Source organism: Pipistrellus kuhlii, unplaced genomic scaffold (assembly GCF_014108245.1).
Source record: "Pipistrellus kuhlii isolate mPipKuh1 unplaced genomic scaffold, mPipKuh1.p scaffold_m20_p_4, whole genome shotgun sequence".
NCBI lineage: Eukaryota > Metazoa > Chordata > Mammalia > Chiroptera > Vespertilionidae > Pipistrellus > Pipistrellus kuhlii.
This window is the reverse complement of record NW_023425540.1, coordinates 89600380-89626320: the sequence shown is the minus strand read 5'-3', so window position 1 is coordinate 89626320 and position 25941 is coordinate 89600380. Positions and strand designations below refer to the sequence as shown.

Genomic DNA, 25941 nt, shown 5'->3' with positions numbered 1-25941 from the left:
GAGAGAGAGATGGGCCTACCTCGCACACAGTACAATGCCAGCGTGTCTCCACATGGTGCTTGCACTCATTGCAGGTGTAGACAAAGCGGTCCTGGCCCTGCGTGTGCAACTCCACCAGCATGCACAGCGTGGACCACTTGGACCGCCTCAGAGAGGAGAATTCCCAATGCTTGTCCCTGGCGAGGGTGAGGAAGGCATCGCGCCCATCCATGAGGTCGCAGCTGAGCAGGGGGTCGGGGTCAACAATAGGGGGCAGCGTATTGATGACGGGCCCAGCATGGAGGTGGATCACAAAGAAAACCTGCGGGAAGAACACCAGGAGTATTTCAGCCCACAGAGAGAGGTGCTGAGGAGAGGTGGCCCTGCAGGGCCCTGGGCTACCCCAGCCTGCTGAGCCTGACACCTGCTGTCCCAGGAGGGTGTCAAAGGCCCAACTCCCTGGGGATGAAGTGACTTGATGATGCATTGTGTGGTGATTCCAACCAGCCAGGTTTGCCTTGTAGGGGCTGTCCTCCCACTGTATGCACCAGACACAGTGTCACCATGCCTTTTCCCTTCTCTTGGCCAGGAGCAGGAATGTGGCTTCTTTAGCAACCACCTCCCCCCCTCTTATCTTGGTCCAGAGGGTCAGAAATGGTGGGCTCTGTAGCCTGCCTGTGTCTCACCTCTTTGTGTTTCTCCATGGTTGCATAGAGCTTCTGGGACAAGTCGTTGGACACATTGGGCATACTGGGTTTCTTCTTGTTGGCTCGGCTGATACTGCTTTTATTTTTGTTGGTTTTCTTGTTGTTCTTTTTCTTGGCATTCTTGCTGTCACCCTGGCTGCCCTGCAACAATACAAACTTGTCAGACAAGCCCAGCCTCCTCCTCCAGGTCCAGTATCTCGCTGGGACTCCCAGCTTCAGGCCCTGGACTATGGATGTGCTCAACACAGACCATGTTTAATGGAACACAGAAAATAAAATAATAAGTGGCTGTGATTGTCTCCTCATCTGGATAAGTCAGCACACACACACATTCTGGGTGCTGAAAGGAGTGTCACTCTAGAAGCACCCTTTGCAGACCTCTACCTATATGGGCTGTGTAAACACACTGCTGCCCTCAGGGAAACTGCAGCGGGAAGAGTGATGCGGATGGAAGCAGGGCCTATATAGTCAGCTAAGACCCCAATGGGCCCAGTGGTGATACAGAAACATAGAGCAAGTGTGGCCTGTGTCACGAAGGCCACAGAACATGTTACCTCTTGAGGGAAGAACACACCTGGGATGCTAATTTGGAATCTAGCAACAGAGGAAGCAATTTTACTTTGTTTCACGTCGTCCCACTGGACACCTGCAGTTCCATGGCATATCCTGCATGCTCAGTGGCTTACTGAAAGACTCCAAATATCCATGAGAGAAATGGGAAAGGTGCTAATGATGAAGCCGCTGCATGGATAGGAGCAGAGATTTGGAAGTGGCCCCTCCAGGTCCCAAGCAAGACTACAGGACATCTTCCTGACCCTGCTCCCATTCCCTAGGCCCACTCAGACCTGAAACACACACATTAGTGCGGCAATTGGCTTAAGTCGAAGGGGTTTTGCTGCTCAGCTAAAATGCTCCTAGTCTAGGAAGAACTCAGTCTTAGTCATTCAGGTTTCAAGGTGAGAACGCTCATTTGGTCTGGTTCAGGTTCAAAGAACTTAGTTTATAACCAGGGGAGCGAGAGGAAGAGGTAGGGAGAGAAAGGTGGGGGGAGAGATAAACACATACACACACTCTGGGTGCTGAAAGGAGAGACATCTTAAGGGAAGTGCAATTGCACTCCACCTCTACCACCACCACCACCTCTGAGAAAGACCTAGGAAGGGGCTAAGGAGTCCTGACAACTGGATGTAACGTGGACCCAGATCAGAAAAGGTCACTGATAAAAACTAAAGACACTGAATGAACTTTGGACTCTGGTTAACAATGATGTATCAATATTGGTTCAACAATTGTAACAAATGCAGCACACAGATTTAAGATGCCAGGTACCAGATAGAATACATCTAACTCTGTATCATCTGCTCAAGTTTTCTGTAAGCCTTTATTCTAAAGTATAAAGCTTTTATTTTATTATTTTTTAAAAAATATTTTTATTGATTTCAGAAAAAGGGAGAGGAGGAAAGAAAGAAACATCAATGATGAGAGAGAATCATTGATTGGCTACCTTCCTGCAAGCCCCCCATTGGGGACGGAGCCCACAACACAGGCATATGCCCTGACCAGGAACAGAATCACAACCTCCTGGTTCATAGATCGATGCCCAGACACTGAATTACACCAGCTGGGCTAAAGCCTATATTTGAAAAGTTATAAAATATATAGATTTACTTTACAGTTTAGAAAACATAGCCAAATTAAAAAAAAAAAAAAAAAATATATATATATATATATATATATGGCCACCAAAGCAATAACAGCTATGCACATTTACTTTGTGTGTTTTTCTTTACAAAGTTGGGGTTATACACAAGTTGAATTTGCATCCTGGTGCTTCTCCACTATGGCGAGCACCTTTCCGTGTGTCTTATTTATTTATTTATTTATTTAAGAAATATATATATATTTTATTGATTTTTTTACAGAGAGGAAGGGAGAGGGATAGAGAGCTAGAAACATCCATTAGCTGCCTACTGCACAACCCCTACTGGGGATGTGCCTACAACCAGGGTACATGCCCTTAACCAGAATTGAACCTGGGACCCTTCAATCCATTGAGCCAAACCGGGCCTGGCATTAAGACCACTTTTAATGGTAAAGCATCATTCCATCACAAGTGCTGTCCGTAACTAAGCCAACCCTTAGTTAAGTGATTGGATATCCAGAATGGTGCCTCCATCCCTCACCACAAGCAAATCCATGGTTAGCAATAGTTGGCTCAGGCATCAGCCTTTGTCTATTTCTATCTCCCAGAAAGCCCCACTAACACTAGGCCAGAGGCAGGCAACCGAGGTACATGTCCTTGACTGGGAATCAAACAAATGACCCTTTAGTCCTAGGGGCGAGCTCTAATCACTGAGCAACTGGCCAGGGCTCCTCTTGGATATTTATAGGCATTGCAACATTAACATGTCTGCAGGCAATTCTTGACTTCTTCCCCCAAATATGCTCTCCCTCTCCCTCTTCCCTCAGGTAGAGGCGGCAACAGACACAATAGGCAACCCTGACCCAGGATTTTCCTTACATACCACGAAGATCCACCCAAAACTCTGGGGCTGCTACTGTGGAAATAAACAGCGAATTTCCCACAGCCTCTACAGCTACGAGCCAGAACACCGAGTCTTACTGGACACCTCAAAGCATGGCGCACTTGCTTAAAACTCGGATGCCTGAGTCTCTCCTCCTCCTGCTGGGAGCTTCTTCTCTCCAGGACCCTCTGGGTTCCTTCTCACCAGGTCAGTTTCTGCTCAGATGCCTCTGCCCAAAAAAGCCCCTCCCCCATTCCCTCCTAATTCCCTGTGCTTCCTTTTCTCCACAGCTTGCACCACTATCTCCGAATGTGCTGGGCATGTGTTTTTCTGTTTTTTCCTACCAGAAAAACAAGAGGGCAGGGATGGTGTTTTCCTTAGTTCTCAGTGCACTGCTTAGGCCGATGCCTGCACACGTGAGTACACGAGTGCTGACACCACAGAAAGAGCTTCAGGTGTGTGTGTATAGTTTGTAAAATACTCTTTTAAATCAACTGATTGCTCCCTGGCTGTGACACATTCATGACACATCTGTTTCTGTCGTCACCTGTTCTGGGCTCCCTTGCAGGGCGCCCACCTCTCTCATCTTTCTGTGTCTTGGTCCTCTGTTATGCCCAGAGATGCTGAAGTAAGCACCTCCTGTCCCCATCTAGGAGGTGATGTGCCCACATCTCAGCTTGCCCAGCAACCAGTGGGATTTGTGTTTTTAAGTCCTGGACCTATTGTGCGTAGTGACAAGGTGAGGTTATGTATGAAAATACTACCACACACAAAAAGGCCACACCCTGTGAACTCGACAGCAGAAATTCACTCTCCAACCTGCCAGAATTCGTCCTTCAGCACACACACCTGGGGCACCAGCTTTCCAGGAGGAGGGATTGGGGATCTTAGGGGCTTTACCTCTGTAGTCTCACTGGCTGCAGTGCTCTCTTCCTTCTTCCTCTCTTCTTCTTCTTGTTCCAGTTCCTTAATGCTCTCCTCCAACACATTGGGCCAGAAGTCACCCTCAAAATAGGGCAATTCCTTGGCACTGGTGAGCCTGTCTTCAGTTGCTTGTTTGAAAATGTCCTGGAGAGTAAATAAAGCACAGCAGTTAGATAGGGGCCAAGCAAAGCTCCTGAGGAAGAGGCGGAATAGGGCCACGACACAGAAGAGGATCCTGGTGCAGCATATTCCCATGGTGCACAATGGCCAAGATCAACCAATTAAACAGATGACATGACAGCACTGCTTTCAGACTGCCAACGAGAAATCTTGATAGACTGCAGAGAAGATGCTTTTACATTTTTTCATTATTCACTTTTTTCCCTTTGGCTTTCTGATCCTCATAAATGAATACAATCTTTTTTCTTTTTTTTTTTTACATTATTATCTGTGTACATATTGAATACAATCTTATATAATAAAGAGGTAATATGTAAATCAATTGTCACACAGTCACAAGATGGCTGCACTCACAGCAGAGACGGGGCGATTAGCAGGGACCTAAGGTTGAGTGGAGCCAGGCCGGGGAAGCTGAGGCTGTGCCCCCTCGTCTGGTGGGGCTTGATGGGGGACCTCAAGGCAAGCCTCCTGCCCTGGTGCCAGGCCGGGGACCTGAGCCTGTGCTCCCTGACCTGGCACCGCAGGGGGGGGGGGGGGCCCTGAGGCTGCGCCTCCTGCCCTACGTGCACCAGAGGATCTGAGGCTGCACTCTCCGCTTAGCGCTGGGCCAGAGGATCTGAGGCTGGGCCCCCCACCCGGCAGGGCTTGATGGGGTTGGGCCTGCCAAGTCTGGGTCTCACATGATTTCGAGGCGTGCGTGGGTGGGCAGGGACTTGATGCTGGGTCCTGAGGCCCACCCCAGAAAGAAGAAGATTTTCACATACATTTTACTAATTTTCTTTCATTTCTGACACTTCTATTATAGAACAAGGGCAAATAACAATTTAAAAATATTTTCTCTAATTAATTCCCTTTTAATGCGCACATATTTCATGCATTGGACCCGTGAGTGTGAGAAAAAGACACCTGAAAGTATGTAAATTAGCGGTGACAAAGCCACTGCACGCCTCCTTCAGCAAGCACAAGTACCTTGTAATCATGGATGATCCGCTCTGCAAAAGCCTTGTCCAGCATCTTCTTGTACCACTCCTGCAGGCGCTTCGGTTTGGGGATTTTTTGATCAGGGGGGTGGCAATGGAAGATGTAGTCATCTCCTTCACTTGGAGGACAGGCCCAGATGTGTCCTGTCACATACCTGCAGGACACACACTCATAATTCAGATGAAAGTGTTGAGCAAATCTGTCCCTGCTTTCAAGGAGTAACAGTTGAGGAACAGGGACCAAAGCAAGTTCAGAAATAAATATATATAAAGAAAAAGGAAAGCAAAGAAATGACCACAATGCTGTGGCAGAATGGATAAGACATTTAGAGATTCCAAACCAGTGTGCTGGGAGTTGGGGATGCGTGGTAAGGCCAAAAATCTCTAGTGTGCAAATGCACGCCTGGAAGTCAGCACAAAGATGCTTCCTTCTCAGGCTGTGCAAGTCGGGCAGGGACCGAGGCTGTAAGGGAACCCGTGAACACAGCAGAAAGCCCGGGAAGACAGAGACTCATTAGGTTTTTAAATGGCTTTACCCAGGGACACACTGAATTTCACATACTTTCTTCTGCACATAGAAAAGGCAGCTGGGTATTTCTAAGGGTTAAAGTTAAAATAAATCTTATTCATTCTGTTTAAGACAATTCAATCAAATATCTCTAACTTTTTCAAATTGGGAAAGGAATATGAAAGATCCAGAACACGACAACAGATATAAAGAATTCAGAGGCAAGAGACCACACTTGTAGGTTTCCATTCCTACAAAACATTGAGAAAAAGCAAATTTATGGGGACAGAAAGTAGATCAGTGGTCATTGGGGGTAGGGGTGGGACAAGGATTAAGAGCAAATGGGCAGAGGGATCTTTTTGGGGGATGACAATGTTCTGAGACTGATTAAGGGTGATGGCTACACCACTCCATAAAGTTACTAAAAGTCAGTGAAGTGTACACCTGATATAGGCAAATTTTATAATATATAACATATGCTTCATAAAATTTTTTCACAAAGACACCAGAATGGAACAATAATGAAAAGAATGCAGAAGGCAGAAAAAGTGCAGGCATTGTGCTGAGAAGCCCCAAGAACATGAGAGAAGCTCTTGGAGGCTTCAGAATCCACCTAAGGACACTAAAATAAAAACACATCAAACTTAAAGAAACATTCTCGTTATTTCACAAACTAAATATACAGTGAAAATTAAAAATGGAGTTTTAATTAGTTCTGGATAATCTTAATGAAACTTACCCCAATTTCTTCACATATTCTAAATATCCAATAAGGATCTCATGGTAAACAGCTGTCCGCAGGCATCGGGGTCGGAAGAAATGAATACTGTCCAGATAAGATATGTATACACGTCTGGGGGTGGGAAAGAAATTAATCAACAGTTCAGGGTATCCCAAAATAAATTTTGTTCAATAGCATTTACACGGACCACAAAAAGGATATAAAAACATAAGAAAACTCCCATTGCCAACTGCTGCTGCCAATCAATTAAATGGAATCCAATTTCATCACCAAAGTGAAAAGCAATGGCATCTCATCATTTACCACAGAGAACCATGGATAAATCAGGGCAAGAAGAAAAGACATTTTTAAAATTCCCTCTCACCCAGATTCTAGAAAGAACATGAAAGAACTCTTTATAGAGGTACGTCATTGTTTTCTTGGGTACATCAGAGAATGTCCAGGCTCATAGAATGGTTCCCACCCCATTCTCTGTGGCTCTACCTGCCCCAGGTAAGACAGGGACAACAGCAAGACCAGAACCAGAATCCATGAGTACTCAAAACATAAAACGGGCTTCAAATAGTCATATAAACCCCCACACCCCACTGACTTAGAGGAAACATAAACTAATTTGGTTAATCAAGAATGGATTAAAAAAAATTAAAAATATATTTTATTGATTTTTTACAGAGAGGAAGGGAGAGGGATAGAGAGCTAGAAACATCGATGAGAAATATCAATCAGCTGCCTCTTGCACACCCCCGTCCCCAAAGGGGATATGCCCGCAACCAAGGTACATGCTCTTGATCGGAATCGAACCCGGGACTCTTCAGTCCCCAAGCCAACGCTCTATCCATTGAGCCAAACCGGTTTCGGCAATAGTGCATTATTTTAAACCCAGCTCTAAAGCACACAGGTTCTCTAAGACACATAGAACCTTAGTGCATTATAAGACAGCATGACCCGCCTTGAAAGGAGATAAAGGACTACCTTGTGTTAGGAGGGGGGCAATCAGAGCCATATTCTTGGACATGCATTCCAAAGAAGCATACATCCACTCCATCAATTTCCTCAAAAGCAAAGAGAGCTTTGGTTCGATACGGGAAAGATTCAGACATTTCCCCAGAATCCACAAACCTGAAACAAAAGTCAGAATCTGATGTTTGCATGTGTCATTGTTCATAAGGTGCTTTATAACCTATATCTTGCTCAGGGTAGAGGAGATAAAGAAAGGCCTGTCACTTCTGACTACCAGCCCAGAGTTCTTACCACTAGTGTGAGCAGCTTGGAGATTTGATCCTATTCTTTGTGACACAGTTTCACTTGATTGGGAATTTTACCTTTTCTAATGAATTTTGGATAGAAAGAAGGGCTTGTAACACACTAACCACTGAAAATCTTAAATTATGCAAAAAGCCTTGTCAGAAAGTGGGGCTTTTGTTAACCAGGTGGGGTAAGCAGTGGGACAATGCTGTTTTAGAAAATAGCACAAAGTCTGCACACAAACCGTGACTTCATCCCAGGCTTGACCTCCACAGTCTTATCTGAGCTGGCCACCACTCGAACAAAGACCTCCCCAGCTTCAGGATGATTCTGTCGCCGCAAAAACTTGTTGACTCGGTCTTCCAAGTGGTTTCCCAATCGTGTGGTCTGCAGTCCTGAAAAGTTTAGAAGGAGCAGGTGAGAGTGTTTTGGAAGAACTATGGAGAAGGCAACTGAGATCACAGATTCCTCCTTTTCCTTTCAGGGTAATCTACATATTTTGGTGTGTGTGTGTGTGTTTGGTTAATCTTCACACCCAAGGGTATTTTCCCATTGATTTTTTTTTTTTTTTTTTAAAGAGAAGCATTGATGTGAGAGAGAGACACGATTAGTTGCCTCCTGCACACACCCCAACCAGGGCCCGGAGAGGAGCCTGAAACCAAGGTACATGCCCTTGGCCGGAATTGAACCCGGGACCCTTGGGTCCACACGCGGACCCTCTATCCACTGAGCCAAACTGGCTAGGCAACTTAACATATTTTAAAAGAATTAACATTCTGCCCTGGCCAATTGGCTCAGTTGGTTAAGGGTGTCATCCCATATACCGAAAGTTTGTGGGTTCGATGCCTGGTTGGGGTGTGATTTTCAAATAGCAAACCAAAGGACCTTTAAAATTAGGTCTTTACTTTTTTCTTCAAATCACCAGAGTGAAAGCAGGGTGATTCTCATCCATGTGATGCACTCATGAAGTGTATTTCAGGTCTCTGTGTTTATGCAGTAGGCCTTTCTCCCAGATTGAGGGGTGGGGGTGGGGGGGCACTTTTCTCTTTATGTGATCAAATCATTCAGCTTATTGCTTTCCCACTCTGGGTTTATTTTTTTTTAGAAAGGTTTATTTTGTAATCCAGCACAGGAAAAATACTCTTACTGTGACCTTGAGTTCACTTTCAGTTGTTTCTTTCTCCTTTAACCATCAGAAATTGAATGTGTGTGTGGTGTAAGGTAGGAAAGTGGCTCTGGATGGATGGTCAGTTGTGACTATTATTCACTGACTATCAGTTGAAAGACATTTCTAATACTCAGTGCAAATATGAATGAGGTAAACTTTCCTTTGTGATCTACAAAAACTTGGAACCCAAGGAGTGACACTAGACTTCTAAGATCCTTTTTTGTAAGCAAATATTCTATATCTTAAACACTCAAGCTCATCTACCAAAGGTCCATGTGTCTTCTCTACCATTCTCTGGACATGGGGTAAGATGAGAGCCGGGCCAGCTCTTGGCTCTTCTGTGACCCCCTATACCTCACCCTTGTGCCTTCCAGCTGAAATTGCTCTTCTAGCGAGGTTTAGCTCTCTTGGCAGTTTAGTTCGGTCACTGAAGCTCTGGCCTAAGCAAGTGTTTTTAAGTTGCTGACTGCTCAGAATGTGATCTCACTCAGAATAGACCCCCTAAAGTAGAGACAACTACTTTTCCCCAAGGCACATCTGGCAAGGTCTGGAGACATTTCTGATATTCACCATTCATAAAGATGAAGGTTATTGATATTTAGTGGGCTGCAGCCAGGGATGCTGCTAAATCCTACAAAGCACAGGACAGCCATCATAAAAATTATCTGGTCCTGAATGTCAATATTGGCTCAGTGGAGAAACCCTAAAGACAAATACTACAGTAGCCAATAAAGAGGTCAATGGGAGAAAAAAGGGGACACGTAATACTTTCAACAATAAAAATTACAGTAGCCAGTGAGTTTCTAAGTATCTCAAAACATTTTATAAAAGTGAGTTTAAGTTATAGGATAACTATGGATTTTATTAACTACAGAGTTTGAACTTGAATTGACAATGACTTGGAAGCCTATGGAATGACTTCCTTTTTGCCTGCTTCATGTCCCCTACTTCCCGCACAGCTCTCTTCTATTCTCAGCACCTCAGATGACCTGGGTCTTATTAGAGACGCCCTGAGCTCCATGCTAGTCACCTATCCTGCTGCAGGGAGTGCTGGGAAGGTGCACTTTAAGGTTCCACTGTAGGTGGCTTTCCTACTCAGGTTCACTTATAAACTCAGCAAAAGGACAGCTTGGGAATGCCATGCTGTGGAAGGTGCCCCCAGTACTTGAGAATCAAGTGGACAAAGGTTACGTATTGTACACATATCTATATCTATATATATATAAAAAGATATGAAAAGTTACTTTTAGTAGCAACAGCCACTCTAAATGCAGCAACATCCCCAAATCTTTGCGCAGACCAGGCTCCTACCAGTCTTGGATGGATGGCGGCCAATTCCCAGGTCATTCCTCATAACAGCAGGGTCCACAACAGCAAGTGGCTGCCCACACTTGGCCCCAAGACTGAGTGTGTGGCTCAGACAGAACATCTGTGTGTGTTTGTGTGTGTGTGTGTGTGTGTGTGTGTGTGTGTGTTTTGGGGGAGGTGTTATTTTTAAGCTATTTAAGAAGGATCTGCTGACAAATTTTCTCTTTAGAATTCACAAAGTTTACAATGTATCTAAGCTTTCTACACTTGCATCTAAAACATGGATTGAGCAAAAAGCTGACTTTGATATCATGATCAGGTCAAATGGTTCTTTTAAGGGGAAGACAAGAAAAATACAAAATATTAGAAAACAAACTCACAGATAAAAAATGTTGGACGGGTCATCTACAAAGTCATGTGTTGAGAGGAACCAAAGGAAAATTGGGTAATTATACAATTTTCTACAATGTACAGAGCAGGAAAAAGAAATCCTTCCATAACTTACTCTTAGCACTGAATTTGTTTTCTTTTCGAGTTCTGCCAGTTTTCTTCAAGCAGTTGTCACATACAAAGCTGCAAAAACATAATGGGTGTGATTAGATTATACAAAACAGTATATGTTGCCAAACTAATGAAATGCAGCATTAGAATACTTTGATGGCTGTTTAAACTGCATCATTATACAAAAGTGAAGAGGCAGACTGCTTTGATTCTATAATTCCTAAAGCAGGCAAACACGACTTAAAACTTAGGACCAACTGCCATCTATTGTAATTGCTGAATTCTTGCTGACAATGAATGAAATGCAGCAGCAGCCACCCTCCCCTCCACTCTGTGCAAAACTGCTTTCCTTTCCCCAAGATCACAGGAAATTACTCACCCTGACGGCCAAATGATATCATAGTGTAAAACACAAATCTGATGCATTTTCCGGCCACACTCCTTGCAATCAACAAAACTAGAAGACAAAGAAAGCACAGTGAATGCACAGGAAACCACAAAGCAGAGTGGTCTGTAGGAGCTTGTGTACTATGTTCTCTTGTCCTCTTGATTACTTTGAGCATCTGGTATTAATACACTTGTTGATTGATTCAGTCAAATTTTAAAAATGCATCAGTATATTTTCTGTGGGAAAAGTTCGAACCCTTCTTTTACAAATGCCTCATTCCTCTCTTCTCCCAATCTCCTTTGCAATTAGGAATGAACCTTTACTTTTAAAAAGTGCTATGATAAAGGCACATTTTATAGGCCAATATTTCTGACAGTACTATACATGTTGAAGACAAATACTTGCTCCAGGTAAGTACACACTAAATTGACTTAATAGAGAACAATACTTTCAATATTATAAACATTTATTCTTTTTTTTTTAAACAGACACGCATACTTAAGAGCATCTGTTTCAAACACACACACACACACACACATATATTTTTAATTGATTTTTTTACAGAGAGAAAAGGAGAGAGAGAGCTAGAAACATCGATGAGAGAGAGACATCAATCAGATGCCTCCTGCACACCCCCTACCGGGGATGTGCCCGCAACCATTGCTCATGCCCTTTACTAGAATCGAACCTGGGACCCTTCAGTCCGCAAACCGACGCTCTATCCACTGAGCCAAACCGGTTTTGGCTAAACATTTATTCTTATGCCTAGGCACCGGAAGTGTCTGTTCTGAGTTAATAACAAAGGTGGGAAGTTCCAAACTGACTAGTAAATGACAGTTTTACTCAAGTAAACAATGGAAGCAAGGGGACGCACTAAGTCACTTGCCCTCTACTGCAGACCCCATCCAAGCTCACCTGAAAATCTTAATTGCCAACATACTTGAAGGTAAAAACCTGTATTTTAGCCACTCCCTTAGCATCATCACAACTTACAGTTGGTGGAAGTCTTAAGTGAGAAGAAAGTGGGTTCAGGCTCTTCTAATCAGTCTGGATGCTGAGCCCTATTACCTGATACATGATCAAGTCCCTGATCTTCCACTGTCCTTGTTGAGTAAACCACAAATCAAGCCTTACACAGCTTCTCTGTTCCTGTTCTACTGGAGGAAAAAGACATGCAAAACCGCAGCACCATTACATGGCCCTCCCATGCTGTGCTGCTCCCCCATTCTATCTGGTGGTGTTCTGAACCTTCAATCCCTCAAGTGCCCCATCACTGTCAACAAGTTCCTTTGTTGAGGAGAAACCAAGATGGTGGCATAGGATAGACACTGGAATGCAGCCCACCACAACAAATTTGAATTTAGAACTGAAAAACAGGGGCAACATCACCCTGAAGCGCCAGACGGCTGGCTTGAGAGGAGGCTCTACCATCTGGGAAGGAGAGAGAAGGCACGCTGAACCTCAGGAACTGTGAAGGTGCAGAGAGCTGTGTGCGCAAAAAGGCAGCTGCCCGACTTCGCAGCCAGCTTGCTTGCGGAGCGTGGAGAGGGCGGGCCGAGTTCACTGCTGGCTTACTCCCTGCGCATGCAGAGAGGGCTTTCTTGTTTGGGAGGAAAACAGAACCACCCTATTGCACCGATAGACGGCCCCAGACAGGGAGAGGCCAGACTGTCAGGCAGTGGACAGAGATCTCTCGGAGGTGTGTGAAGCCAGCGGCCATGACTGCGGGACTCAGAAACCAGACCCTCGTAGGGAGGGGCTGAATATAGTTTGTCTGCACCACCCGAGACTTCGCCTCATCCAAGTGGAGCACAGAAGCCCTACCAGTGGTTGGTTTCTCGTTTATAGTGAATGGGACTCTCCTAGGGAGTGACAGACAGGAATCTAAAGCTTGTCTGCGCCTATACCAAAGAGGTGCGTGCGCCTGCAACCAATTGTGCGGGATTCAACAAAGCTTGTCTGTGCCACCCCGAGACTCTGCCCCATTCAAGCGGAATACAGAAACCCTCCTAGCTGAGACACTTCTGATCCTCATAGCCAACTGGCTTGGAGATCAACGCTTCCCAGTGATACTAACAACAAGCAAGGCTTAACAACAAGACTGCACACACAGCCCACAAAGGGCTACACCAAGACAGTCCACCTCAGGTAACTGAGAGGCTGATTCACTAAACCAGGCGTCTTCAAACTACGGCCCGCGGGCCACATGTGGCCCGCAGAGGAGTCTGATCCGGCCCGCCAGGTTTTTTGGGCAGTGAGCGCAGCCGAGGTGTTACAGTAGGAATTAGTAGTTCATATAGTCCGGCCCTCCAGCTCTCTGAGGGACCGTGATCTGGCCCCCACTTTAAAAAGTTTGAGGACCCCTGCGACTAAACCATATAGGACACCTTAGCACACAAAGCTACCCTACCAACTCAGGGAAGCTGTGAAAATGCCAAGACAAGGAAACAGTTCACAAACAAAAGAAATGGAGGAAAAGAAGAGACTGGATATAGAGGTCAAAATCACGCTTATAAGATTTTTCAAGAATTTCCTAGAAAAGGTCTATAAGATCTATGAAGATATGAAAAGGGATCAACAAGAAATAAAGAATACATTGTCTGAAATAAAAAATATTATAGAGTCCTAAAAACAGAATGGAAGATCGCAAGAATCAAGTCAAAGATTTGGAACATAAAGAGCCAGAAGACACTCCTCTGCTGAAGCAAGAAGACAAGAGAATCCAGAAAGTTGAAGATAATGTAAGAAACCTCTGGGACAACTTCAAGCGAACCAACATCAGAATTATGGGGTCCCAGAAGATGAGAGAGAGAGCAAGATATCGAAAACATACTGAAAGAAATAGTGACAGAAAACTTTCCCCACCTGGTGAAAGAATTAGACTTACAAGTCCAGGAAGCGCACAGAACTCCAAACAAAAGGAATCCAAAGAGGACCACACCAAGACAAATCATAATTAAAATTCCAAGAGCAAAAGACAAAAAGAGAATATTAAAAGCAGCAAGAGAGAAACAGGTAGTTACCTATAAAGGAGCACCCATACGATTGTTAGCCGATTTCTCAGCAGAAACCATGCAGGCCAGATGGGAATGGCAAGAAATATTCAAGGTGATGAATAGCAAGAACCTACAGCTAAAAATACTCTACCCAGCAAAGCTATCACTCAGAATCGAAGGCCAGATAAAGAGCTTCACTAATAAAATAAAATAAAAAAGCTAAAGGAGTTCATCACCGTCAAACCAGAATTATATGAATTGCTGAAGGGGGTTCTTTCGGAAGAGAAAGAAAATAAAGATAAAAATTATGAACAATAAATACATAACTATCAACAAGTGAATCTAAAAACCAAGGGAATTAAAAAACCTGATGAACAATATTAACTGGTGAATATAATAGAATCAGAGGTATGGAAGGGGAGTGAACTGACAATTCTCGGGGAAAAGGGGGGTGGGGGTTTGGGAAGAGACTGAACATAAACTGTGCATCTATGGATGAGAACAATGGGGGGTGGAGAAAGGGCAGAGGGTGGGGTGGGAACCTGGTGGAGGGGAGCAATGGAATTGCAATGGGGGCTGAGGAACATTGGTAATAATATGAACAATAAAGATTTATTAAAAAACAAAACAAAACTAAAACAAGTTCCTTTGCTGAAATTTCAGCAGTTGAGCTCATCCCTGGTTAAGAATTTAAAAGGTCAGCAAGTAATAACTCTCTGAGCTTCTGTGCCTGCTCCAAAGACAACCCATTCTCAACCCTTTCCTCCTATGTAAGGGAAGAGGAATGTAAAAAAATACGGTATTTGTTCTAGACCCCATTTTATCCATTTTGAATTTCAATCTCTCTCCCCTTCTATCATTAACCAACTGGATGACTCCCCTTCCTACATTTTTATTCATGCAGTTACCTAAGCCACCAGTTAGTCTGAACCCTTCCTCACCCTGCAGTGTGGTCTCTTCCACCAGAAGGCTGTTCAGGTCGCCCTTCCCCCTTCCATCTCCTGCCTAAGCTGCTCCTCTGAGTCTCCTAACTAGTTTCCCTACTAGGGAGCAAAGTCTTCCTCTCCACTGAATCTATCTCACAAATCCAGTATAATCTTTCCATAACAGAAGCCAATGATGTCCCCCCAAACCACCTTAGCACACTCAGGAGAAAACCTTCAGGTCCAAGAACTATGTAAGGGGCTCTGCACTAGCTGCCTCTCCTCCACATCACTTGGGGCTCCATCCACATGCTCTACCTGCCAACCACTTGAGCTTACTGATGTTGTTGCTGAACATCCTATGTTCTTTTATTCCTTTGTGTATAGAATATTCTTCCCATTTCTCAACACCTGACTGCAGATGAGTGTCATCTTCTCTGGAATGCCATCATGACCAGAAACAGGGCCCCTCACCTTTGGGCCACCTTACTACCTCCTGCTATCTGTGCAATGATTCATCTGTCTCTTGTACTGATGGACAAGCTCCTGCCTAGTAATGAGTACTTCAATGTAATGTATTTTGAAGTTAGAAATGAATATAAATCATAGTGAATCTGAAAAACTGAAGGGGAGGACATAATGTGAACAGGCAGCTGGACAATTAAGACAAATAATTCACTGGTCATTAATGATCTGGGGAGGCACCTCCTCACGCACCAGGCTCTATGCTCAGACTGGAGTTCTTGTATTCAATGTGTACCCAGTCTGGGCACTACTAGTAGGAGAGATTATGTAAGCTCTCAATGTAAAGTTAGGTTTCAATATGAGGTCTGGTGGAAAGTCTGTCTCTTCCACTGTATCAATAGGGATCACTAAAGCTAGGGGTTTGGAGCCAAGAGTGGGGAGGACCTGTTTCTCAGTTCTGGATGCACTATAGTCATGTTTACCAAACATCAAATGGTGCTGGAGCCTGCATTCTAAGCAGCTCTGAAAGTGCATTCAGCACAGCGGTAGAACACAATGGGCCTCTCCACACACTGGGGTGGTCTCAGGACTTGACTTTGGGGACCTGAAGGGGTTGTCACACTGAAGGGAGTTCTGAAGCCTCTTAAGGGCTATCACAGAGCACACTTTGCAAATACAGCATTCTCACTGAGCAAGATGAAGGAAGGTCAAATATTTGACAATGGCCTTTGAAAATACACCATACCAAAGACAGTGGCAAGAACATACGCCAGGCTTCCCATTTGTTATTTTTAGAAAGTGGTTTCTAAGAGGTTTTCTTTCTAAAATTTCCCTTTAAATGATACTAGCACTACTCTACCAAATATTCCTACCTGTGTTTTCAAAAGATTCACACTAAATGGCTTTTTAACAACACCAATGACCAACTTATTAGAGAGAATCTATTAGAACAAAGACCTACCTAAGTCTTGTTAAAACTCAGTACTTGAAGAACATGTTACAGAGACATACATATTTAGTGTGAGTTAAAGAATGATTCATATAGGAAATAACTTCACACAATAAAATTCCACCCAAAGCAATGCATTTACAATGTCTTCTTCCACACTCAATCATAAGGAGGAACTGTTCTTGATCTGAAACTAAAATCTAAAAGAAAGAAATAGCTATATACTCACGGTTCAGGATCTAAGGTGTCATTTTTCTTCTTTTCAAATTGATCCTTTGAAATTGTCCTTGTTTAAAAAGAAATTTAAAAAAAGTTAATTAACTTAATAATTGATCTGCTGAATATAAATTATAGTTTCTGGAATATTATGTTGCAACTAGTTCTTCAAAAGGAAAATAATAGCTAAAATCCCAAGTAGATGCAATGATGGCATGAACATATAAAACTCAATTCTACAGAAAGCACCACCATTTAATTTTCTCTATCTTTCTCGGAATATTTCCTCCTAACTATCATCAGCACTTATTACAAGATTTAACTAAAACTATTAATAGTAAAAACATGATGGCAAAATTGTGTTTCAAACTTGTTAATTTTCAATCAAATCTATATGGTGACTGGCTACTAAATTTAACTGATATTGGTGCAACTAATTCTTTTTTAAACTGATTTTTAGAGAAAGAGAGAGGGGGAGGAGGAGGAGAGAGAGAAAGAGAAACATTGATATGAGAGAGAAACATCGATCTGTTGCCTCCCCTACGTGCCCTGACCGGGAATCAAACCTATAACCTTTTTGGTATACAAGACAATGCTCCAATAAACAGCCACCTGGCCAGGAACAATTCTTTTAATTATAATATTACCTCAATGACAGAAGGTCAGCATCTATGCAGTGATATTTTACTCTTAAAGGGCTGAGTGTTTCTATCGTCCTTTTGTTATGATCAGTGTATATATGTGAATGACTTCTGATTCACATAATTATACAAGCAATTATTAATCATGTAATAGGACCAAAAGATTAAGATGACAAGGGATAGAAAAATAAATTGAATAGGTAGGATATCTGTCATTTTGATTTGTAAGTGGCCATGTTTATTTTGCATTAGAATAAAGTAGCCTTGAGTTGCAGACTAAGTGTCCCACCCTGCTGGAAAGTGTGTTAGTGTGAAGCTCTGTTGCCTGTGGGGGAGACATCAGCAAAGTAGCCAGCGTGGTTGGAATCAGGCAGAGTCCAGAGAAAAGAGAGAACCATAGAACACTGGTAGTTCTGGGCAGACATGGTGGCTGGCAGGTTTTTAGATTTCTCAAGCACATAAATGAGCTGACCACAGAGGACAGGCACTGGGACCAAAAGGTGGATCAGTGAAGGAATGAAAGGGCCAACTCAGGCGTGTCTAAATTGGACCTAGTGAGCAAGAGTCAAGTTTCCAGCAAAGAAGGAGACATTTACACTCTGGGATCTCATTATCTGTATTCCATTAGCTTCACAACTTAAAGGATGAAAGTAGGTACATGAAACTCATTTTTTGCTACTGCCAGTCTATGGATAGGGTTATCTGGTTTCTCAGGTGAACTGAAAATTTATAACTTCCAAAATGCAGGGTGGCAGCCTCTAGGAAAAACCAAGTGTTTTAAAAGAAGAATTGGAGCAAGATTGAGAGACCTGTGAACTGCACAGTCCGGCTCTGAACACCACTGTACTGAATGGAGGGAAGAACATGGAAGTACCACTGGTGTTTAGCTCAAACAGCTACATGTTAAAATATGAATGTGAGCATAATTAATGTGAGAAAATATACTACACACAAGTCAAAACAGCAGTAGTGCTTTCCTTTTACTCATGGACAAGAGACAAAAACAATTAAGAATCACTCCCGAGAAAAATGACATAGTACTTACGTCTGGGGTTGTGAAGGGTCGTCACCAAGGGTAACATTCTCCCCCTGGATCTCTGTGAAACACTTCTCACAAAAATGATACCTGTCAGCAAGAAGGCCATACTTGGGTGAACTGGTCCATCAAAACACACAGCCACCCAAGCAACGAAGCCACCAATCAGAGCAGGGCAGATCACCACGACGAAGGGGGGACGTTGTTGGTTGATTGATGGGTCAGTGAGAACAATGAGAGGAACAGGGGCAGGTTGGGAAGGGCAGGATTAGAGAACAGGGAAGGGAACAAATAGCACAGACACAGAGGTAAGACGCAAACACCAAGACAACACAGAGCAGAAAGCCAAGGCAAAGCATTGATTAGCATTCGGTCTCATTGCACACATCACAGGCCATCATCACTAACAACGACAGGGCTTGGTTCAGCTCCAAGATGCAAATGTTTGCAAGGAGTTGTTAATACCAGAATTGTAAGGAGCTTAAAATTTAGAAGTTTGAATTTTGTATTAGAGAAAAATACAATTTCAGGGTTTGGAAAAATTGACTTTGAACAAAACAGTCTGACAAAAGGCCTTAAAAAAGCAATTTAAACTGAAAATGCTTTTTTTTCAAAATGGAAAATTTATGCTTGACAGCAACTCAGAGATTTTTATTTCTGGTTTTTAAGCCAGATCTTTAAAGGTTTAAAAATGTTCAGCACTCAAAACTGGTTTTAATTTTTTTCCTTTTTTTTCTCATGTTAATCACTTAATTGTGTTATAATACAAATGAAACCAAATCCATTTTCTAGACAAACATTTAACAGAAATGCAATAGGGGTCAAAGACTTTCCAGCCATTTATCAATAAGAATATACAGAGGAAAAAAATTGTGATATATTGTATAAACAATACAATATATATATATATATATAAATCCACAAACAATGTTAAAGACTTTTAAAATTCAATTCTAAGCTTTGACTTAAACTTTTTGGGACTGGGACCAATCATTCATCAATCTGAGATACTCAGTGATTGACTGCTCTGACTTGGTGACAATCCAAGTTAAGCAAATTTAGAGAGTTAAATCTTTAAAGCACAATCTGCATTTGAGAAATTATCCATAACCCCAATTTCTTGTAAGATAATACAGAGCCTCAGCTCAAGCTATCAAATAAGAATAATTAAAATAAAAACTATTAAATGTTTGGAAAGGACATGAATGAGAAATCAACAAAAATGCAGGCTGATGCTGCATAAAACAAGATGGGCACACAATACTGTAAAAAAAAACAACAACAAGCTGAATGAATGTGACTTATACAAGCAAAAAGGATGAGTATAAGGTAGCAACAGCAGCACAATAAAATGCAGTTTTAGTGCTCAAAACTACGTCTACAAGATGCCAAGGGGATTAGTGTTAAAGACACTATGACGAGACTTGGAGTGCCACACTGAACCAAGAGTACAGAAGGAGATGCGGCAGCTTGCAGTTTCACACGTGCGCGCGTGAACACGCACGTGCACACACACACGAGCACACACGCACCATGCACAGCTACAAACGACAGTCAGACACCACCTGGCCATTTTGTCTTCATTACTAAAATAGGTCCTCTACAAGTTCTAATTCTAACCTAAATTAAATACATTGACATTTTGTCTGCTATGTTTTACTGGCTAAATACATACTATATTAAAGGCATAAAACTTGAGAGCATGCACACACCCCAAGATTACACCATTTTTCAGTATGTTGATGAGGAACATGACAGATTCCCTGTGGGTAACAACTGGATTAATGAAAGATTCTTGCTGGGACCTGTTTATTTAGGACTAAGTCAATAAATGAATTCTGTCAAGATTAAAACTCTGACCAGGAGCAAATTAATATTGCTGTTTTAAATATATACAGGGATAGGCAAAAGTAGGTTTAGAGTTGTAAGTACACAAAACACAATGTTTATTACTGTATATGTATTTATTAATTATTGTATTATTTGTCTTATTATTATTTCGTACCCTCACCTATGGTTTATTTTTTAGTTAACGATGGCTGGTAATTTAACCTCTACTTTTGCCCATACCTCTATATTGTTTTGTTTTGCTTTCCTGAATGAACTTCAACAATATTCTGGCTACTCACTATTTTGTTAATATTCCTATGGAGCCTTGAAATCATGTAGTGAAAGAATTTTCATGTGCAGGAGGACATGATCATCACTTGGCAGGAAAGAATGAAAGTTCAGAAACTATAAACCAACTCAGTGGCAACCAGAACAATAGGCAAAGATACCCCTCCATGCAAAATATTTCCCCTTTGAAAATAAAACTAGAAATTGAGTGTTCCAGTTCATTTTAAGATTAAACACACAGCCACTATGGACTAGCAAGAAGAGTAACTTTGAACACATTTTGAAATGAAATTGCTGCTATAATTACATGTGAGCATAAATGATTTTAAACCCTGGAAAAATTCTTAGCTTTTATTCAAGCAGGGCATCAAGTCCAGCAACATTCAGGAAACAAGAATCATAAACCCATTATTTTCCAACGAAGGAAACTGGCCTGAGACAAATCACTGATGGCTAAGTGGCTGCAGAAAACTATGCTCTATGAATAACTAACTCCCAGCCCTGAAAAACTTCAAGGATCAGTAACTGGGAGAGGCAGACAATTAACCCATGCTAGTGCCTGTCCCAAAGCAATGCCAGGGACATTGAAGAATAAAATCTGTTGAGGTTTTAGAGGAGAGTTGGAGAGGACCCAGGGACTCACTCTAATACCCTTTGAGAAGTCACCACAGCCCACAGAAGGGAGCATGGGCACCCATATAGTCAAATTGGATGCCACCACCTGGCAATCAGTGGGTGAAAATATCTTATTATCTAGTCTAAACTTTATTCATCCTGGAAATATAAAATAATTCAGAAATTTACTTTTCATTGTAACAGCCTAGTTGACATTCTGCCTTCTGTGAAGGAAGCAGATTGATGAACATGGAATTATAAAGGAGAAATACTTCACATAATCTGATGATGATGTACATCTGGGCACCTAACGATAGCACAATGTAACTGCACAGTTTATCTGTATGGATAATTTAATGTATGGAGTAAATTTTCAAATGCAGATTGTTTTAAGTACCATATCAGTGTATACAAATAACAGGGATATCTATAGATAGTACCTATCTTACCTATAGATTAATAATTGGAAAATCTATAAAACAGTATCCCCAACATGAGTTTCTTTCAAATTTTTAAAGTATGGAAACAGGTGAAATGTAACCACACTCTAGTTTATATATTAAGTTTCACTTGTTTAAATGGTCTCTAGGATTTTTCTATGGTTTCAGTGCCCAAACAATTTGTGTCAAAACAATAATTCATAAAAACAGCATAGTGCTCATAGTCAAAGTTGAGAATAAAAATGCAAGCAGCTAAAATGTCCAACACAGAATTAGGCTATTGCTTTAATAGAATTACATGTTAACTTCTTCAAGGTCAGTATTCTAGAAAGAACATCTTATGAGATTAAGCTAAGAAATGTATTCTTACACATATAGAAATACAATTGGACATTTCAAAACTTTCAAAACAATCCTATTTGCACTACATCAATAACCTCCTCCAATGGGTAAGTAGTGTACCCTGATGCTATCAAATTATGAATTTATTTGCTCTCAACTTAAATATGGCCAAAAATCTGTGCAAATTAGCAAAGATAGGGTCTCAAAGGACTCAGGCACAATGAAATAAAAAATGAAAAGGTCCTAAAACTTTAGATATGGTGGCAAGCAATCTGTTGTCTTTTCTTCTTTTTTTACCCAAACTGGCAGCAGAGGTGTTTTTCAGGGTATAGTTAATTTTAACTATTGCCTTAAAATTTCGTAAATTTATTTTGCTTGGCATTTAAGTTTCCAAAGTGAATTCCTATTAATTATTTCATTAAAGACTGATAACTGAGACCATCAGGAAAGGTGTTACTGTGCCCGTATCACAAACAAGAAGGTTAAGCTTGATACATATACATTATGGGATTACTAGATACACATACATTATGAAGATTACTAGACTAAGATTGTAAATGGATGGACTAGAACTTCACAACACTTGTCTGTATGGGAGAGATTCCATTAAAAAAGGGCTATGTATCATTTCAAGCTTTGTCTTAAAATGCTTCTACTGACAGAAGGGCAAGCTAAGACAGAAATTCCAAAGAGCTAGGCAAGGCTTAGAAACCTTTATTGGAGACATTTTTAGGTCAAAAGTTTTTTAAAGTAGAATCTTGATGAAAGTCATTAATAATATTGAATATGGTTATATTTATATATTTAAATAAAATAATTTAAAAACAAATATTGAAAGAAAAATAATCTCAAAATTCCAAATTATTCAAAGTCTGTGCATGTACCCCTAAACAAATAACAAAAACCTCTCTACTTATGTTCTTCAAAATATTAGAATGTAAGCTATTACTAAGCAAACAAAAATAATTAAAACATCAAAAGTCTTAATGTTGATAGTTAATATTTGAAACTAAAGATGAAGATTAGGCATGAAGCTTCTTTGTGGTCACAAAGAATCTAATTTCCAAGTCATAAAATGGAGTCAATGTAACTAAATCTGACCAAAATTTACAACATGTGCTTCAAGACATACTGCCCTCATGCTATAGCAACATGAGGCCACATAAAACAATGAATGCAAATAGCTTAATTTTCAAAACAATCCTCAATAAAAATACTATTTTCATTTCCCCCTTACTTAAGATAGGGGGTATATTCTTTGTAAGCCATCAACATCTGAAGAGGATGGCAAATATTTTTTCAAGCATACCTACCACTTAAAAAACCTGAAATGGCCATCTTATAATAGGGAAGTTTTTTAAAAACTCAATAAAAACTCTAAATGTTATTCTGTATTATGCAACTAATTAAAAACAAAAAGTCTATGGTTTTATTTTTTCCAATCAATTAGCGCTAATGCAAGTCTTTCCATCAGACTTTCCAGGTCAAATTAACTAGACAAATATTTACATAGGAATAGTAAAAACAATGTTTCAACTGTTTTAGTATCTTGAAAAAGGCAGGTCAACCTTTATTAGAGTTATTCTCAACTCCAGACTCTTTCTTCTATGGTTACTTTTTAGAATCTAGACCATGACTTAAGAAAGAACGTACCTGACTCAGGTCAGATTGTGCAGCAAGCAGCTGTGAGCTAAAATTTTTATACTGTGAAAGCATTCCTTAAAATTAAGACTGTGAATCTATATGAGTGACCAAGAAACACTGCAATTGTGGCTCCTTTCATTGGAACTTTATGAAAGATATGTACCTGGGCTATAAGCAGACAAACATGCCTTGCCCTAAGACCTTCGTTCTGTAGTTCAGGAAGCTGTTCAATGCTTACCTATTCTGATAGCTGTAGTAGGCTGCATCTCGAGGAATTGTACACAGTTGTTTTCCGTAGCAGCACAAAGTCTGTGGGGAAAACTCATACTGCAAAAACAAAGGAGAAAATACTAAAAATATAACCTATTTATTGTCATGTAAAGTTCTACTCAATTATGGAGGGTCAGAATCAACTAGTAAATTACTTCTGTTAGTACACTGGATAGTTTCCTAACAATTTTCACAGATTTTAAAGATTTATTTTAAAAAAATATATATATACTTTATTGATATTTTACAGAGAGGAGGAAGGGAGAGAGATAGAGAGCTAGAAACGTTGATGAGAGAGAAACATCGACCAGCTGCCTCTTGCACACCCCCTACCGGGGATGTGCCTGCAACCAATGTACATGCCCTTGACCGGAATCGAACCTGGGACGCTCTACCACTGAGCCAAACCGGTTTCGGCTAAAGATATTTTCTGATACAATGCAATATAATTAGGGTTTAAGAGACATATATTATAGCCTTAGCTGGTTTGGCTTAGTGGATAGAGCACTGGCCTGCGGACTGAAAGGTCCCAGGTTCGATTTTAGTCAAGGGCACATGTCCTGGTTGTTGGCTCAATCCCCGGTAGGGAGTGCACAGTAAGCAGCCAATCAATGATTCTCATCATTGACTAAAGGCCTAGTGCATGAAATTCATGCACTCAGAGGGGAGAGAGGTCCTTCAGTTGGGCCTGTGCCCTCTCTTGTCTGGGAGCCTTTGGGGGATGTCTGACTGAAGGCGTAGGCCTGTTCCCCACAGGGAGAGGCTCCCGCCACCGCTGCTGCACTTACCAGCCATGAACCTGGCTGTTGGCTGAGCAGTGCTCCACCTGTGGGTGTGCACTGACCACTAGGTGTCAGCTTCTGCACTGAACATTTGTTCCCTGGTGTGTCAATGTGACCAGTCGTTCCACTATTTGGTTGATCTGCATATTAGCTTTTTATTATATAGGACACTTCTATCTCTCCTCTCCTCTCCCTTCATATGTATATAAATATAAATTTATATATATATATAAATATATATATTTATATAAATATACTTATATATATAAATAAAAAAGATATATCCTATCTAATAAAGAGTATGTTAATTGACCCTCACGCCATTGCAAAGATAGTGGCGCCCACAGCAAATAAGAAGGAAATATGCTAATTGACTGACATGCCCTCAAAGTTGGTGGTGCCCAGTTCCCTCAGCCCCATTGGGGCAGCAGGCGCAGCAACGCCAGGCCTGCTCTGCACATGTGCCTCTGGAGTCTCCTATTCCCCTCAGCTCCCAGCTACCCTGGGCTGTCTCAAGGTGCAGGCAAGCCTCGGAAGGCTGCTGCCTAGCTGCCAAGGGCTGTCCGAGGCTCAGGTAACCAGGGCTGGCTGAGGCTTGTGCTGCCGGCAGTGACAGCAATACAGGTATGATGGGGCATTGCCTTCCCCTAATTGCCATTTTGCTTCCTGCCCCTGAGGGCTCCTGGACTGTGAGAGGGGGCAGGCCATGCTGAGGGACCCCCTCACCCCTAGTGCATGAATTTGTGTGTGTGTGTGTGTGTGTGTGTGTGTGGGTGTGTGAATGAGTTCACTGGAACAACAAATCGATGCCTCTCCCTCCCTCTCTAAAAAAAAAAAAAAAAAAAAAAGGAGACATATATTATTGATAGTGAATGCACACAGGGGCAGCCAGAAATGCTTAACCTAAGGCCTTTCCCCAAAAGCACCTCCAGCTTTGACCATCCATTATATCACTCCAAGTAATCAATTGTTTTACTCCATATGGGTACTTCCCAGCACACATGTGTGGCCAAAATGTTGAGTCTTCCATACTCTTGGACTAACTGGGAGAAGTTCATTATCCAGAAACAGTTTAAACTGTACCTTGCGTCCACAACAATATCCAAGGGACTGCATAACAGGGTCAATTTCTTGTTCAAAGACCTCTGCCAATTTACTGCAAAACTTATAGACCCGAGACGTCTTGCGGTTATAGAGCCAGGCATTGTTGAACATCAGCCAGACATCATCCACGTACTGCCAGGGCTCTTGGTACTGCCCTGTGTCTAACTTTCGCTTGATGGTGGAAAGGTCCATGGGGTTCTTCACAATGTCAAAATAATCCTTAAAGACAAAATGGGAGAGAGATC

The 25941-nt window shown here is 41.8% G+C and overlaps 1 protein-coding gene across 8 annotated transcripts in view; it reads right to left on the bottom strand.

Moving 5' to 3' along the window:
• Positions 1-25941, bottom strand: part of LOC118703341 (CREB binding protein) — a 157496-nt gene that overhangs the window by 4705 nt on the left and 126850 nt on the right. For 5 of the 8 annotated variants that reach the window (XM_036410214.2, XM_036410215.2, XM_036410216.2 and 2 more), the window contains 13 exons: positions 25676-25915; positions 23779-23867; positions 18391-18471; positions 16718-16774; positions 11147-11224; positions 10772-10839; positions 8035-8185; positions 7518-7664; positions 6543-6656; positions 5285-5450; positions 4112-4279; positions 666-827; positions 20-301 (listed from right to left, as the gene is read on the bottom strand). In XM_036410214.2, the coding sequence (XP_036266107.1) occupies positions 20-301; positions 666-827; positions 4112-4279; positions 5285-5450; positions 6543-6656; positions 7518-7664; positions 8035-8185; positions 10772-10839; positions 11147-11224; positions 16718-16774; positions 18391-18471; positions 23779-23867; positions 25676-25915 (1803 nt within the window). Of the gene's footprint in view, positions 1-19; positions 302-665; positions 828-4111; positions 4280-5284; positions 5451-6542; positions 6657-7517; positions 7665-8034; positions 8186-10771; positions 10840-11146; positions 11225-16717; positions 16775-18390; positions 18502-23778; positions 23868-25675; positions 25916-25941 lie in introns of all 8 variants that reach the window. The other 3 variants (XM_036410218.2, XM_036410219.2, XM_036410213.2) reach the window with 1 other exon arrangement.